The sequence below is a fragment of the Ixodes scapularis genome, unplaced genomic scaffold (assembly GCF_016920785.2).
Source record: "Ixodes scapularis isolate PalLabHiFi unplaced genomic scaffold, ASM1692078v2 PGA_scaffold2__306_contigs__length_199485367, whole genome shotgun sequence".
NCBI lineage: Eukaryota > Metazoa > Arthropoda > Arachnida > Ixodida > Ixodidae > Ixodes > Ixodes scapularis.
Window position 1 is genome coordinate 183,769,075 of NW_024609857.1, and position 18,318 is coordinate 183,787,392.

At 44.1% G+C, this 18,318-nt stretch overlaps 1 protein-coding gene across 1 annotated transcript in view; it reads left to right on the plus strand.

Annotated features, from left to right (window-relative positions):
- The window catches only part of LOC8033159 (glycerophosphocholine cholinephosphodiesterase ENPP6-like), a 55,404-nt gene extending 38,095 nt beyond the window's left edge, over positions 1-17,309 (plus strand). Inside the window, exons 5-7 of the mRNA XM_029982018.2 lie at positions 11,797-11,940; positions 14,661-14,772; positions 17,134-17,309. Of these exons, the coding sequence (XP_029837878.2) occupies positions 11,797-11,940; positions 14,661-14,772; positions 17,134-17,309 (432 nt within the window). The remainder of the gene's footprint in view (positions 1-11,796; positions 11,941-14,660; positions 14,773-17,133) is intronic.
- The last annotated feature ends 1,009 nt before the right edge of the window (positions 17,310-18,318 follow it).

The following is an 18,318-nucleotide window of genomic DNA, read 5'->3' on the forward strand; positions in this document are numbered from 1 at the left end:
CCCCCTCCCTCTCCTTCACCGCCTAAAACAACAAATTAAGCATTACGTGACTACCCCCTTCCCTCCCCCCAGATCACGTGAACCCGGGGGGTGACCCCCTCCCCCCGCCGAAGTCACGTGACGCCCCGCCCAAGGTCATGTGACCCCCTCCCCCCGAGGTCACGTGACCCCCCCGCACCATACAAGACAATGAGGAGGAGAAGGAGGAGGGGAGGAGGAGAAGGGGAGGAGGAGGGGGAGGAGGAGGAGGAGGGGAGGGGCGCGGTTACGCCGACGCCGACGCCGACGCCGCTCAGGCTGGAAACGGGCCCCTAAGAGCTGCGCTCTAAAATATGACATAGGACAGGGGCAAATATAGCACAGCAACCTTTGATGATAAAAGTGGGTATGCCGTCAATACCCGTAGAAAATTTCCGTTTCATTTGATCTATTGCTTCGATTATATCTTCAATGTCGACAGCAAAAGAAGTAAAAAAGTCGCCACGTTCTACACCCAAGGTGTTAATATAACTCGATTGCTGAGACAAGTAGCAAGAGCTAAAAAAGTCAGCACAACGATTTGCTACTTCAGCTGGTAACGATTTGTACCCAGCACCATCACGAAGGCAAATGTCCGAATTCTTTTCCCGAATGTGTTGTTTCGCGTATCTCCAAAATTCTTTAGGATTTTTAGACAAACTACCCTCAAGGTCATTAAGGTGGATACGCTTGTCCTGTTTATACAGTTGTTTAACCAGGCATCGATAAATACTAAATTTTTTATACCAAGCCTCTAGTCCTGTCTTTTTATATAAACGATGATAGTGCAGCTTTTTCCTTGAGGATTTCTTTAAATCCCTAGAAAACCAGCTAGGATAGTGGGAGGGGCACGTGCGCTTTTTCGGAACAAAGACATTAAGTGCGTCTTTAACAATGGAACCTATTCTTACAGTAGCTGAGTCAACTATTTCATCAGATAAGACCTCCGACCAGTTGTACTGTTCGAGGAATCTATATAAACCAAGATAATCTCCCTGGGAATAACAAAAAGCGACTGAACTTTATTTCGCACGTGGCGGGCCAGATAAGGAAAGTTTTGTTATAAACGGCGGATGGTAGACATCAATTGGCACAAGTGGGTTATCAGCCAGCATTGTCCCCTCAAGCGGAGAGTTTGATAAGCACAAGTCGAGAGCATTACCACATGCATCCGCTATTTCATTATACTGAGAAAAATTGAAAAAGTTCGCAAATGATAATAGCCACGACGCTTTCCTGGAAGTCACACTTGTTGTACAGGAAGCAATACCAGCTGCCCAGTTAATTCCAGGTAAATTAAAATCACCATATACCTCAACCCGAAACTTAGAAAAGTTAATGGCTGTTTGGAGGGCTTCAATGTGTGCTATGAACTTTGGCTCATCAAAAAGTGGAGGGAAATAATAATTTCCAATTAAGTAATTAAAACCATCTCATGTAGGTATTTTAACACAGGTACATTCTGAATAGGATTGTAAGTCCTTCCTTCGGTGAGACTGAACTCTGGATTTAACCGCAACAAGAACCCCACCCCCTAATTTCATTCCCGTGGTATCATAATCTCTGTCTTGTCGATACACAACATAATTAGACGGGAAATAGTTGAGACTGGAATTGCCAGCACAAAGCCAAGTTTCGGTCAAACAGATTATATCAGAACAACTCAGCAGTATATTCGACATAAACTCATCCGACTTAGTACGTAAGCCCCGGGTATTTTGACAGTAGACCTCAAGTGTCCGAAACATTTTCACTTGCTACACATTCGGGCCTAAATACTCGCGAGCTGTCCAGCTTTCCAAAAAACTGATGAAATATTGAGCCCTCAGGCCAGAGTTCCGGCTGGTTCAAACTATCAAACACCGACTGGTCCCCCGAAAGGTGAAACGAAGAGCAGGAGTTAAATTTCGGCTGTTGCTTGGTTACGGTAACAGGTTTGTTGCCTAAAAACGGGGTTACAAGATCCTCAATGTCAGACACGGTAGTCGTCGGACTCAACCTAGACACAAAGAGTGCCTTGGTTGACGGTCGCCGGGGTACCGCAAGTACCTTTTCAGTCCTCCCAGTTCCAGTTGAAGGCGGAGAACGTCGCTTTCGCTGCACAAGCGTGAATCCGTCAGGTCCGGTCGCCTGAGCAGTAGAACGAATCTCGCGTCGGGCACCGGGAGCCTGTGCAGAAATGGCGGGAAACTCGGAGTCCGCCCAGTTGCTGCACGTCAGGGCAGCGCTTGTGGCCTCGAGCGTAGAAAGCCTAAAAATCTCTCCTGAGGCAGAAGGTGGCCCACCGGACGAGCCAGAAGACGCCACCGCTGCCGCTGAATACAATGCGTGAGGACTCGAAGAAAAAGGCAGACGTTCCAGCACCCTCTTGTTCAGCAGGCCGAGTTCGGAGCCCAAGAAGCCATTTTCAGCTTTGAGGCACTTAACCTCGGCGGTCAAGACATCCAGGTTTGGAGATATCTTACTCCGAAGACGGACGAAGTCACGCTCCGTCACCACCTCAGACCCGGCAGCAGCGTCATGTGCAGATTCCTCCGTCTCCGACGCAGATTCCTCGTCCCGCACGTGATCGTCATGGTTGAGCAGGACCGTCGACGAATTCCGGCGGTGCCTAATACAATCCGAGCACTTGTAGGTGCTCCTACCACTCTGCATAAGCAAGTCATATTCATCCTGACCCACGCCAATGCATTTGCAATGGAAGCGTCGACTGGACGAACCCGAGCAATATAAAAGCTGCTGCTTGCTGTAGTATCGAAGGGGCACTTGCCGCAGACGTCCGTTGGCATCGCTATCATTCGCCAGAATGATATGTATAATAATGTATAATACCATCGATGCTCTATGTATTGACATTCTAAATCCATCTTTTATGGCGTTGAAGTTTTTCCTTAATAATGCGTAGAATATTTTTCCCCCTTTGTGCTGCTGTATAATGTTAACCATCACAGAGGCTAAAGCTGTTCATGATCACAAACAATAATCAAATAAATTAATGAATGACCGTAATGAATTAGCAATACATTAGATAGAAGCCTTTTTACAAATTGAAGAAGTTTCCAGAATTTTTGTTTGTTCTGTTAGGGTATATTTTATTTTTACATCTGGATTTGCAAGACCCTCTTCAATTCTCCAATAACGTCCACTTGTTCTTGAGAACGAACATGGAAAACAATAGGTTGGAAAGATTAAGCTAGTGATTGCAGACGAAACCAAGACAAGGGCATTAGAAAAAAAATTGAGTGAGCACAGTATATTTTGTTACAGATGGTTAGCAATAATGTTATTCTAGCCCGATTCATCTGCGAACACGTAAGTTTCAGCGTTTCATCCTCAGTAATAAATATTTTTGTTAGATTCTCTCATTTCCGAAATTGTTTACAAGAAACCAATATTTATTTTCCCGAAAAGTGTAGGTTTGCTACTTTAATGCGTAGTGCTAGATTGTTCCCCCATAATTAAACAATATTTTGTCGCAATCATTCGACCATACCGTTTTCAAAGGAAATGTACTCACAAAATGATAAAGTAAAAGAAACCTGCGTTGTATCCAAGCTCCTGCGGTATTTTTACTCTACATAAAAAGCTGGGTAAGCTATCAGCGTTGCTGAGAATTTGCTGGCTTGACATCACAATCGCGGGTTAATCCTATCAGCCTGTCTTTTTTATGCGGGAAGTCATACCGCTAGAAAAACGTTTCTTAATAATTGCAGCGTATGAAAGCACTAACCCGATGTCCCTCAGGGCCAATGTACTGAAGGAAATAAAAGCAAAAGCGATTTAAATTAACGCTTGGTGTTTCAAAATTCGTATGAGTGGATATCAATCATAGCCCCGTCTCCCCATTCGTTTTTTTTTTTTTTAATGTTGCAAAAAAGCCAAACACATGGCAAAGCATTCCCTGGCTAAAGCAAAGCAAGCTTTTTTTTCCGCAGTGCCACAGCCCTCCATAACACTGAAAATGACAACGAGAGGACGAAGGCATTTCTGGACTACTAATACAAAATCAAAGTTAACTGTTTGCATGAGAATGGCTTACTTTGGGAAAATGAAAGCCGTGCGGCTATCTCCTTCAATTCGTCACGGCACACCACATCCGCGCGAGCTCTGCAGATTCGTCGCTATATAGTTAGACGTTTTTTTTTTTTTTTTCACTTCTGGAAGTTTTTGTGTTCCCTTCCTAAATTTGTCGGTACAAATTTTAGTTCCTCGAAGTTTCTTTGAAAACAAAAAACCCGGGTACATACTGTGCGAAGAGTCACACAGTATTTTTGCAGCGTGCCGTGTTTTTCTTCGCGCGCCGAGCTCTCGCGCCCCTATCTTGAAGTGAATCGTTCTACAGCGTGTCCCTCCCAAAAATTAAAACATCTTTTTCTTTCCGCAAAAAAAAAAAAAAAAAAAAAAAAAATTAGCAATTTATGCATTGCGCAACGCTTATTTTCAGCCCAAATGCAACGCTATTGTTTAGAATATGTCAATACTTTAGAACTAACAGTGAATTCCTTCAAACGTTGTGAGTAATTTTTCTAAATTTTCAATGGGAAAATAAATACCGTTTTCTCCCGTTTTCACTAAATGATTCCAATTCGCTCCATCTATTCGGGAACTCCATGTGCCGCCATTTTTCTGTTGAAAAGTTAAGAAAATCGCTTATAGCTTTCGAATACGATAACGGTTTTTAAACTTTGGAAACTGTTTCGCAGCGCGAGGGCTGCATTTGGATGGAGGATCAGTTTTGGGCGATGCAGAGTGCACTTTTGCAGCGAAGGAAATGCTCTAATTATTTTCTTGGGACACGATGCATATAATAAGCTGACCTCAATTTCGGGAACAAGGGGTATCGTCGTTACCTCGTTAATTTCGTGCTGGTGGGCGGCTCCGGTGTTGTGGGGGCCAGTGGTGGTTTTATGCTAGAACCGCGGAACCGGTGTCGCCGTAATGTAATACGTCGGCTGTATCTGCTGTTTGCCTTGCGTTAATCTCAGATTTACACCGTTTCGGTACTTCTCCACCCCATAATGCACACAGCCAGGCACGTAGCCAGGATTTCGTTGTGGGGTGGGAGGGGGGGGGGGGGGGGGCAGCCCATGACAAAATGCTGTATGAGGGATAGGGGAGAGAGGAGGTCCCAGCAAAAATGGAAGGTAGGTTTCGGGGTGCAGCCACGTAGAAAAGGGAGGGGGGGGGCATGGGTGCCCTCCTTCCCCCCCCCCCCCCCCCCCTGGCTACGTGGCTGCATACCTAATTGTGTTTATCTCTTTACTAGGGTGCAACGGGAAAAAAGAGGTCCGTACGTATTTATCAGAAGCAATCGATTTGGTCGTTTTATACTCACCCAGTTACGCCATAAAGTTTACGGTGTCCACTCGGACCAAAAAATATATATTAAAAAAAGAAGTGGCTTTGATCAATGCAAAGCGAATTCATTAGCTCTGAAGGCGAAGATAACGGTAGTAAGAACAACGAGCTTTAGCGCACCAAGCAGCGAGCTAGCAACTCCGGTGAAGCCTCAGTAAAACTACTGACTGGCGGCATTGGGAGGGGATATACTCTCGCTGGGTTTGTATGCCACGGACGTTAACATTACACTAGTTTGGTGACTTTGCTGCTGCAATATTGCTCCGCACAAGAAACCCCGTTGGAAAACCAGGCCACTGACACCGACAAAATAATACGGAAGGGCGAGCATTACGAACGCCAAATTTCCAGCACGCGATTCATACCTTAAGGTTCCCTTTGACTCCTTTGCGTCCGCTCGAAAAGCACAAGACGTCGAAGCGCCGTCAGAGGCAGGAAGTTCGCTTTGGAGCCGGTACGGGACAAGCCGTTCCTGTCTCGTCATTGACTATTCCCCGTTCACCTTAAAGCTAAGACAGAAGCTCCGCCTTCAGCGCGGGCTCGCTGGCTTACGCAGTGCTTTGGTTGCGCGTGCTGCGCGTTCACACTTGTGTTAGCGAGGGCAGGAAGCTCGCGCTGAAGGTGGTGCTTCTCGTGTCAGCTTAAGGGTGAACGGAGTATATATAGATATTTACTTTGGTCGCTTCTTTAAACGAAAGGTTAGTATAAAGGCTAGAGTTCAGGACTTTACCCCAAAATAGAATATTGAAACCGAAAACAAAGCAGACCACTCTGGTCAATTCGCTGCACCGCTGCAACCTCAGACTACCAGGTGCTACCAGTGTTACACAGCGGATGGCCTAGACCGCACTCATATGAAATTCACGCCGGTGCAAGCGTATACGTACATGACGTCGATTGAAAGCACCTTCACTGTTTAGATAAGAAAAAAAAAGTATAATTTATTATTAAGATGTTACTGACGTGGGCACTGTTTTCGTTTATTAAATTTAATTGAAACCATATATATGAATATTTGCCTGATCTCCTTTTAACCGTATATGGATATATAAAATAACACAGCTCAATAAAAATAAGGCTGCAATGTCAAGTATGTATGGACACGACAACTCAACAAGTTTAATGTTTGTTTGTTTCGTTACACTATAAAATCTTAAAACATATGTCCCGACATTTGCATATGTTTGAAGATATGGTTAGCCAGAAGGAAAATTGCCCAACGCGGTACGACTGATAACCTAGATCAAAGGTCTCCAAACGTTTTCGGCTACGGGGCCGGATTAGGGATCTGTCGGAGTCTCTTAGGGGTCGGCTAGAAAGAGTAAAAGCAAACTAAACAAAGCGAAATAAATAAGCCTAGATAAGCATTTAAACTCAGAAAGTTACGTTAGATTAAGGATGAGAACAAATCAACATCAGGTTGACTAATACTATACTTCAATTTTAAATTTAATAATTAGCTAATGTGGACGGCAAGTTCGCCTGCTTCTTTGCAGGGGTTGCGGCGACCCTAAAACGCCAACCTCAGATTGGCTCGATTGTAAAGATAGTGGATAGACCCGAAGGCAGCTAGCATTGAGGTGTACCTACTATCCTTCCATTCAGATCCAATCATAGATCGGAGTTTTGATGTCACCGCAACCCCTCCAAAAAAGCAGACAAACTTGTGCTCCGCATTATGACATTACACAACACTCGTGGCCAAGACTATTCAACCGGCATAAATGAAAGTGCATGAAAACTTGGCACACTCCTCGTAGTGCTAAAAACTAATACTTCCCATGTACAACAGTCGCAACAGAGGACACTCGGTGCATTGCACAGTCCCGAACAAAAGAAACGCGAAAGACGGAACGACAGCCTCTCGCGCTGGTAGCCCCCCTCAATTGTCGTCAGTGGCAGCTCTTGCAGAGCTTGGGGCACTCTTCGAAAGTACAGATGGTGCCAAGTGGCCTGCCCGTTCTGTAGATAGAATTTGCGTGTACTTGTTTCAGTCTACTACAAGATGTGGCGTTAATCACCGAGCCTTCGTCATATTGTAATATTTTAGCAGTCATACACTTAGGCGCAAATCGTAATATTAGTGTAATATCGAGATCAGACTCTTTTAATATACGTGCCATCAATGCCTCATGAACGCGCTTGCTGCATTGTGGACTTGGCGAGTTGCGCCGGATGCGAGGAAATTTATTTATCGCCAAGTACACGCCAAGTACGCGCCAAGTACACGTCAATTTTTGCTTATAGAAAGGGTTGGTCACTGAGCACCATCACTATTCTCGAAGCGTATTGCAGGCTGCGCGAGAGCTTCCGCTGACAACCGTTGAGGAAAGCAAAAAGGGCGACAGGCTTTTTAGACATGTTGTCGCTCCATCGTGCGAGTTACCTTTGTTCGAGACTATACAGGAGAACGCCATAGAAATTTAACATAAGGTGCGTTCGATTCGGCCAGAAACCTCCGGAGCAGTTTTGTTCGAGCTCAGAGGAGTGCAGGAGTCGTGGAGTGGTGGCGTAGAACCAGTGCAGCCACCGCGTTAGGACAGGCGCAGCGATCGGCTTCCGGTGCGGAAGCGGAGTGTATTCTCCGCATCTGTTGATTCTTGATTTTTCACGATATTAAAATCTCCGTAATATATTTACGCTCACTCGCGTTTCTTTTTCTTTTTTTAAAGTTTTAAATCATATAAGCGAATTGTTTTCCGTAAATGTTTCTTTGCTGCAGTGCATAAACTAAAACGTTTTCAGCAGGAAATGCGCTTCTCTCTGCACCTTTCATGGTTAACGTCTGCTTCCTATCGTTTCCATAACCGTTCGCATCCTTTAACTCCGTACGTTAACTCTACGTCTCTCGAGTTTCAAATTTCGGCGATGGGTTCGCGGCATCAGCATATTGTAGTGTCTTGACTTACTGGTTTCAGCATGTGGTAACGGTCGCTTCGAAGACGAAGACCTGACAAGAGCGGCGCCTTGGCCAAACCAGTTACCGGCCGTCAATTTCACGTGATGTTGAAGCGTTTATCCTGATTTTCAAGAAAGATTTGTGTAGAATTACCAAGCCGATGCCGATGCTCGGTGCTTTTTTTCCCAGGCCCGTTAGTTGGCGGTCGCACATACCAGAGGAAGTAGGACGCATGTATTAGGCTCAGCTACTGGGGCATGTGAATGCCAATGTACTAAATCACAAACCATTGCGCTCTATCAAAGTCGTCAGCCTGCATCCAACAGCTAGTGAAGACGGGCGCTATCAAGAGTCTAATATGTCTAATATTTTGCTGCGCATTTTAAAAGGTGTGTAAAAACAGTATCAGCATCAAAATATACAATACACGTGAGTCAATCTTTCAACGCTTACCGCATGTAGCCCAATGTGAACGAGGTGGTCCCTAAGACACTTTCAAATATCGTATCCTAGCTAATGCCTTCCCTCGGTTAGGATCTCACTTACGCGTACACCAAGAGTGCATTATTTTCATCGATCAGAGGAAATGCAGCCTCCGCCTCGGCGTTACTTTTATGCTCGGCAGACAGTTTAGCAGGAGCGCCGAGAAATGATACCGCGATTGTCGTCTGCTTCTGCGAGGCACTAAATTGACTCCGGAGCCGGTGCCAAAGTTTTGAGGAACTTGATTCTAATTCGTTCGAAACAGGGGTGAATCGATCGCGTTAGTGCAGCTGCCGTGCAACTTTCGGTTGAATCAAGTGCGCCAGTTCCTGCACAGCTGAACTAGTTCAGCCAGTTCAGGCGAATTGAACAGACTTATAGTTACACAGATATGAAGCACGTGAATAAGAATAGTAAGGCTGGGGGATTACAATGTTTAATTTATAAGATCGCAGAGGAAGTGAATTACGATGCAGTTCGCCTCGTTCTTCCTCGTACTTTTTGTTTGCGCATTCAAAGCGCGTCGCGGCCCCGTTTCTTTAAGGGCACTTCTTTTGCAGGGCTGGCAGTGGTTCTGCTGGAAGAGTGGCACGGCCCTGCACTCTAGAAAAAGCCCGTGCGCCCACCTTTTCGCACAACCCTCGAAGAGCCAATCACCGCAAATCACGCAGGCAGCTCAGCGAATGACGATGCCGAAACATATGTTTCGACCAAAAAACGCAGTCTGAGTTGCGACATTTCAATGCAACCGTGACACTTTGAATTTTTTAATGTCACAACTCATACTATGTTTTCTTGGTCGAAACATATGTTTCGGAATTGTCATTCGCTGCGCTGCCTCCATAAGCTGCGGGGATCGGCTCTCCGAGGGTTTCGCGGGAAAGTAGATGCACGAGCTTTTCTTTTTTAAGTGTGGCGTCATTGAAAATACCGCAGCCAGCCCTGGGCCGGTAGGAAGCATTCCGCAAGCCGGGTCTCGACCCGAGGCCCTAGATTACTCGCGAGTCCATCACAGCCGATGTAACGTTAGTGTGCACCAGCTCAAAAAAATTGCTGGTACTTAAACCTGCCAGTATGCAGTCTTCAGCGCAAATCGTAATCTATGTTTTGCCCTGCTGCGGTCCCTTAACGCACCGCGAGTCATTCACTTTATTATTTTTTATTTTTAATGTGTATTCATGCATACCGAGACAAATACATAAGTGCTTACACTTGCGGATGATCAAACAAAGAAACAAAAAACTAAATAAATTTATTATTTTTGGTTCTCATTTTTGTCACCCGGATTCAGAAGTTTACTGGCAATAGCTTCATGTTTTTGCTTTTCTTACAGATTGTTACAAGGAGTACCGAATAATTTCTTCATTATATTTCGTCTCACTCTACGATGGACTAAAGGCAGAAGCTACGAACCGACAGATCCAATCACGAGCCACTTAGACATTGTGCGGTATTTCGCTTCGAAGCACGCATCGGTGCCCGTGTCTCGGATCACTGATGGATTGACAGTGGTTCGGATCGAGCAGTGAGTGACTCAACAATTTTACATTGCAATGAAAGCCACGGCGTACTGACACTTTGCAGTGTCGAAGCTGTAAAACTGACGCAGCGTTACTTGGAATCGGAGCATTATTCGTCAAAACTAATCAATGCTAAGCGTGTCATAGTTTAGTGTGAAACGAGATTGGACCTAGCGGCTCGTGGCTTTGGACTTCAGTCCGTTGTAGGATCAGATTAACTTTTTTTTTTTTTTTTGTTATAGACACAAAATAAAGTGTCCCAGGATGGTCGCATCTAGATATGTGCTGAGTATACTGGTATTCGAATAGAAATTACTGTATCAATTATAGATTAATCACGGATAATAACCGCCAAAATTCTGACTATCCCGTTTTCAAAAAAAAAAAGTGATATTCACATTTCTGCTGTAATTACATTTTTAGCAGTAAGATAGCCGTCATAGCCTTATAACTAGAATGGAATATTTTTGACGCTATTCTACGCTGCGATACTGCAATCATTTTGCACAACACTGCCACTTCGTTACCCTGCGGTTTGCACTGAAACGTTTCGCTTCCCCAATTGTTAGAAGTCAGGTAATATGGAGAGGAATACCCAAGAGGCTCCGGGCTGTCACCACGAACCGATGATTAATGGCCTTGTGTTTGTCTTACCTCGTCATCGTCCTTGTTGGTTTCAGCGCTTTCATATCTGTTATAATAATGGTCTTTCCAGTGTTTTCTTTTTTTTTTTTTTTTTTTTTTTTACAGTTGGGAGTCAGAACAACCTATAGGTGGCATAATTGCATCCGGGACCGCATTCTGGGTTTTTAAGCAAATTCGGAATATTTAGTGACAGTTTCTTATCTTTGCTTGTCAAAGAAAGGAAAACAAGCGTTGATGTGTCAGAGCTATGTCACGCAGTATGCATGTCTTTATATGCAAGAAACCCAACAGCCTCATTATTGTTAAAATAAAAACCGCAGGCAAGGAAAAAAGGTTGCAAATGTGACCATGATATGGGAAACTGTTGGTATAAAATATGCAGTTTTGTAATGCTCTCGCTAATGCATAGATATAAAAACCGTTTTTTTTAAACGATAGCTTTAAGACGCTCGTGTTGCGGAAAAACCGGCGTCGGTGTCTGTGGCGGACGGGGAAATCCTGATTGATGGAGATGGTCATGTCGTCACAGTCACATGACCTCGCTCAAGAATTTTGACCAATTAAGACGCTCACGTGAAACGTGACGTCAAGTGGGGAATAAAAGGGATTAAACTAGACATGGAATGTGAATTAAAGGTCTCTGCATGTGTCAAGAAATTTTAATTTATAAAATTATCCTTCTGGCTTAACAAAAAAATCTGGAGAAATTTAGGCGGAGGCGGGATTCGAACCCCAGACACGCTACCGACTAGGCCAGGCATACACACTTGCACGGCTTAGGAACAAGCGGAAATTTATATTAAGCTATCGCGTTTCAGTCTTGGAGGCGAAGTTTAAACGTTCTCCTGTAATTTCTTTTTGTGTCCTGTCAAGGTCTATCATTCTCTGAAACGGAAGCAAGTCGAAGGTTTCACAGTTTACCTGAAAGAAGAAATTCCAGATGCGTGGCGTTTTAAAAGAAATCGCAATGTTGGTCCGATTTTGCTGGTGGCAGACGTCGGATACTATATCGTGCCGGTAAGTGGATTTTTTTGTGTGCAAATGGCAGTAAAAATGTGGACTGAGTGTGTGCCACACCTTAACTAATACACCCAATATTGGCTGTATGCACGGTCCATATTTTTGTAGAAACCAGGATAACATGCAGAGGCAATGATTATGCAAAAGTTTTGCAACCCTACTAGTTATTACAAAGTAATCAAGGTGCTCTCCAAAAAGGCTGATATACGAAGAGGCTCTGATCTACGGGATTCATGTCACCTGAAAAGAAAGTCGATGTTAAAGAAACGTTACTCATGCCGGATCCTTTCTTCTTTTAAACGCAACCATATTCTTTCTGCACGTTGCACGAGAAAGTAATGTTCAAAATTTCATAGACTTAAATTCCATATATACAATATTTTATCGTATACAAAATGAAATACTCAGAAATTAAGTTTAAAAAGTGAACTGGATATTTCCCGCTTTAATGAAATAAATCAATAGTTATATTTGCTTAATCGAGGCTTATATATGGAAAGTCAATTCACTGATAGAGAGCATTAATGAAATTACTAAAACCCCAGGGCGGGGTCATTTCAAGTTTATTTTTCTGTCATCGCGGTACGCGAAGGCAAAAGGAGCCTGGACGTGTGGCGACCGCGCAATAGTTGTGTCCGCAATAATACGCATGAGCACAGCCACGTAATCTCACTATGCGCCGAGAAACTGCGGCAGGGAAGGAGAGGAGTGTGCGCGCGGAGGTCAGAGCGCCAAGCTCTGATTGGAAGGATTAGTGGGTAGTTCCTAAGCCTTTGTCTCCATTGCACTTGTCAAACGCGTTAGAAGGCGGAACGCCGGAGTCTGGCGTTTGGCTCTCGCGTTCCAACGAGTTCGACGAGTCTAGTGGAAACAAAGGCAGATAAATCTAGGGCTACCCTCTAATCGTTCCAATCAGAGCTCGACAGACTTTCCCGCGCATTCTCGTATCCTCCTGTTCCACAATTTCTCGGCGCATAGCCGCCGAGACGATGAAAGTGGCAGGGAGGTCCTCCAATTGTTCTGCTACAGCGGGAGCTTTCTACTTTCGTTGAAGCTTCGACTTCACGAGGGCCTCGAGCATGTCCGCGTTGCCAAGGTACGGTGGGAGGCAACAATAGTCACGCTAAATGCCGGGCATCCGAAAGACTTGGGGTTTTCACTTTTTCAGGTACTATAAAAATACATTTTATTTCATGACGTCCCATGTTCGTCTCGACCAATGAATATCAGCCTGTTGTAATGTATAGAGTGGGCGAAATGGATTGAACGTACTTCAAACTGACCGCATAAAGCGGTTTCTTAAATTATCGCGCTCGGATTTACGACAGAGGTGCTCGATGCTGATGCATTCATTAATTTGTAGCACGAATACACGAAACCTTCCGAGACCACAGAATTAAAATAAAAACTAGTTTTGTCTATGGAAAAAAATATCGCAAAGCCTTTTGTCTAAAAATAACCAAAAAATCGTTGTGGGCTATTCTCGCGTTTATTGCAATTGAACAATTTGTGAAATGGAAAGAATATATAATTTGCTTACCCATTCTTGACTTCATTTGGCCCAAAAGAGCGCCACACTTACACAAAATATTTTTAGTGTACGTGCAAACTATAGACCAACACGGCGGCCCTGACGTCACGCAGCTGCGGTGGCGCTGTTGACGGCACGGCGCATGCGCACACGCTTCACTCCTTCCAAATTTGGTTTCCGCGCATGCGCAGTGCCCACGCCTGGTGTGGGCAAACGCGGGCTTGTTTGTAAACAGCGCGTTGGTCTATAGGGAAAAAAGTTTTTTTTTTTTTTCATTTTTCTTGATTTACTCGGGTAAGCCAATCTTTCCACAATTTTGAGCGAAAGTTTCCACCGATGCAGGTATTTCTGCAGCAAATTTCTGCGCGATAAGTTCAGAAACCGATTTATGCGGTAAGTTTAAATTGCGTTCAATCCATTTCGCCACTCTGTGTAAGAAAACTCAAGACGATCTAGCTACAATTGAAAAATGAGGAGAGCCATATGTCCGAAAGGATTTTTAAAAAAAAATCATCGTGCGTGATTAGGTCAGGCGGATGTAAAAGATGCACCATGGTGACGACCGCCGTGACGACACACTTCGGCGCTGCTTGATTGACGAAATAGGAGCGTAGTGTCGGCTGCGATTTGACTTTGAATAAAACAAAGCATAAAAGACGATGCCTGTAAAATAACACAAGCTCGTGGTCTTTAGCATAAAGGATAGTTTTCTGGTTTGGTTGTCTGCTTCTTAATGCAAAAGCGTTAACTGGTACCGTGACTCGAAACCGGAGTTGTCTGTAGCAGTCAAAAATGGCACCTGAAGTCCGTCTGTAGCAACGAAAAACGGCACCTCGATTCCCACTGGCTGAGCGAAACGGCGCCTAAACTACCATTGGTCGAAAGCGCAGAAACGCAGATGCTTCGTCAGGGCAGCCGGCGGGTCGCTCAAGGTCAAAGAAGACGCGTTTCAAAAATAAAACACAAAGAAAAGCCTAGCATCGCAGAGGTATCATCACGGAAGCCGTGGGGCCGGCGCGGGCGCCGCTCTTGCGCAGTGGGGCGTGTGATGCTACCGCCGGTGCGCCGTGTAAAAAAGATAGACATGGCGCACTACTTCTACGAATGCGCTTCATGTACGAATACGCATTCCTACATGTAAACAGTCTTGAGGGGTTTCGTTTATTTTTTTTTCTTCGCATCTCAGTTTGGGAATCCCGAAAAATCGGTTCCCGGACCCGGTAAACCTCCTTCGGGAACTCATGGCTACGCTTCAAGCTTTCCGGACATGTGGGGAATATTCTACGGTAGCGGTCCGGGTAAGCAGACTTTTCAATATGTGTGATGTTCATTGTTTTCTTAAAAATATTTCTGGATATTTCTGCGTGTATTGCTGTTTATATTTTCCGTGATTGTTGCTGTGAATAACTCTCTCCGCACTTGAGTACGTTTAATGTTTGTACCTTTCTCAATTCTCTGGCTTATTTAATGTATATGACAACGAAAACAGCTAAAAAAATGTGAACGACAGAAATAAAAACATACACGACAGGACAAAGCTGTACTCGCAACTGAAAAATTTTAGTGGAGGAAAGAGATAAAGAAAACACACAAAAAGTATCATAAAAGATGGCACAAAAACACAAGGCCACACTGACCAACCAAAAAAAAAAGTGAGTAATCAACATTTCTTACCCGTTATATTCATTTAATGCAACCTGAAGATTACGTTAAATCAATATACGAGGGGCGAACATCATTGATTTACAATTGTTCTATCTTTTACTGCATATACCGGTCACTTAAATGTCGCCACATATGTCCACCTTCTCCAGAGACTTCGACTTGAGCCCGATATCCTCTCTCCACCTGTGTGGCAGCCTGCCCATGCCCTGCTGGTACAGCTTTAAGGAAGTGCCTCACACCCACGCCTGGACAGCTGCTTTTAACCTAATAATGACGGCAAAATGGAGTCCTCGCGGGAGATTTCCCATGCCTCCAATCATGTGACAAACACTGGGGACCCGAGAAGGCCCTACCCGTGCCCGACTTAACGTCGCACTGGCCGTACGACGTGCCAAAAGGATAGCTGAACCCGAATAGATACCGACAATCACGGCCTCACGTGAATGCGAACGACGCATTGTTTTACCTGCGCCCGATAGGATTTAGCTGTCGTTCTCACATGTCGTAATGTAGTGAGACGTTTGGTTGTTCATAGGTATGGCTTGATTGGTGTCCCAGTGATTCTCGTATTTTGGGTATCCGGAAAAAAAAACAGCCAGGACGCCATTTTACTCTCATTGATAGGATGAAAGCAGCTGTCCATGCGTCGGTGTGAGGTAATACAAAGAAGTTGTTCCAACCGGATATAAAGACGCTGCCACACAGGAGGTGTAAGGCCATTCTGCTCCTGGGAGAGCATGCCCAAATGGTAGGCATATGTGGCGACCTCTTAGTTACCTGTATATTTAGTAAAATATTTAATCGCCAATAAATATGTTACGTCATTAGTAAAAATCATCCAATCAATACATCTAATTCAAGTGCTGCTAAAAAAGATCGGGCTAAGATTGGTATTTGACTGCTGAATTTAATCTTCAGTCGCAACGCTAATCTTTTATTTCCATATGCGTGCTAAAACAGCACGCAAGTGTTTTTTAAACCCTGGAGCGGGACAATGGAGGCTTGAGAATTCAGCACAAAAGAAGAGAGACAGAAGATGTCGGCGAGCCGTGCATGTACTTTTCTTCCGCTTATGCTTTTAGAGTGCAGCTCTTAGGCGCCCGTTTCCGGCTTGAGCGGCGTCGGCGTCTGCGTAACCGCGCGGTTCATTACGGGTAAATTTCCCCGCTAAATCTAGCGGAAAAGTTTTCCCGCTAAATCTAACAGAAAAATTTTCCCGCTAGATCTAGCGCAGGAATTTTGCCGCTAAATTTAGAGGAAAAATTTCCCCGCTAAATCTAGCGGAAAAGCTCTCCCGCTAAATCTAGCGGAGAAGTTTCACCGCTAAATATAGCGGAAAAATTTCTCCGCTAAATCTAGCGGAAACATTTTCCCACAAAATCTAGAGGTAAAATTTGCCCGCTAAATCCAGCGGAAAAATTTCCCCTCTAAATCTAGCGGAAAAATTTCCCCGCGAAACCTAGCGGGAAAGTTTCCCCGCTAAATCTAGCTGAAAAATTTCCCCGGTAAATCTAGCAAAAAAATTTCTCTGGGCGGTCACGTGACCCCCCCTCCCCCCCCCCCCCCCCCTGAGAACACGTGACCCTGAGTATCCTTCCCTCCCCCTCCTCAAGGGCTGCGCTCTAATTCGGCGTTATAGAGAATTGTAAACGGCTTTCATTTTTCAAATAGTTTTCTAATCTTCAAGATCCAAGCGTAACTGCAGAAACTGTTAAACTAGTTTAAATAAAATATTGCCCGAATCATCGTGCACCCTCCAAGCGCACTTAGAAAAAGTGCAACGCAAAATAAAATCGCTGCTTGGAAGTCCCAACTTTTTCCTCATCGCGTGAAACAATTATGCTTTCTGTCACCATATTTTTGAAAAATACAAAACCGTTATACTCTTATTTGACTAAGCATACACTGCAATCAAGAACTTATATATGATACCTTCACTGAATAAATTTCGACGAAATTAATGTTACATTTTTTGCCTTTCTTTTTTTCTATAGCGATAGTTCCTTCCAGCGGCAGAGTACCAGCATTGATTATGGTGGACGTCTACAATGTGCTGTGCTACATGCTTGGACTGGAGCCGAAGCGCAACAGCGGGTCGTGGGCTAGAGTGGAGAGCTTCCTTGATCCGGCTTACGACCCTGGATTGTACGAAACACTGCGAAAAATGTGAAGCCACCTGCTCGAGCTTCAGACAGGTGCTAAAACCCTGTGAATTATGTTACGCTTGTTTATTAAAATATCATTTGTAACCTCTTTCTTTGGACATTTGTCACTTTATGTGTGATATTCAGTCTTAAATAAAGGTGTATACATTTAACGTTATTAGCTACATAAGTTATTGTAAACGTGATATGGTATAAAACTTATAAGACGAGCCTGCTTACTTTAACGAGGCATCCTGGCGAATACTATCGCATGACACTCCCATCACCAAGACGTCCGTGGCTTCCTAACAGGAACGCAGTTCTTAAAGAACGAGGAACTACAGTGAGGGTCGTGTAAAGAAGGACAACCAATCACAAGCACAACAGACAGGTTTGTTTTTCTGCCTTTTTTCAGTTTTTGAGGCAAGCGACTTTCCCGTGCACCGTTAGCATTAGGTTTTATTTTGTATACCGCTGCCCTTAGGCATCAATAGTCGTTGCCGGTGTACCTTTTCCGGAGCTTGTATGTATGGTTATATAAATCGTTTCAACCAATCGTCTTCACGCACAAAGCTGGCACTTAAGCTTTTTGCTACAAAAGACATACGCGCATATTTACAGCACGCTGAAGTAATCTTCATCTGAGTTCATATTGTAAATGCTGTTTCTTTTATTGCTTGCAAATCTTCTAATGCTTTTTTAAATATTTTTCTGTACTTTAATATGCATGTTTTGAGTTTTAAAGGTATTCTTTTCGGGTTGCTTGATTTTTGTTCGTGTGCTTTGTGCTATATTTTGACTGGTTGTATTGTTCTCTGTATTCTGCCTTTTAGTACCAAGTAGATTTCTTAAGTTATCTCTCTTCCCTCCTCAAAAATATGACCTGAGCTAAAACTGAAAGTGCACGCAGATCTTGTTTTTCAAAATCGTGTCACGCCCATCTCTTTCAATCACGAATGTATCCTTTTTTTATGTACCGAAGTGGCGGCCCCCTCCCGATGATAAAAAATTGTGAAACATACTGACCGTGCACTT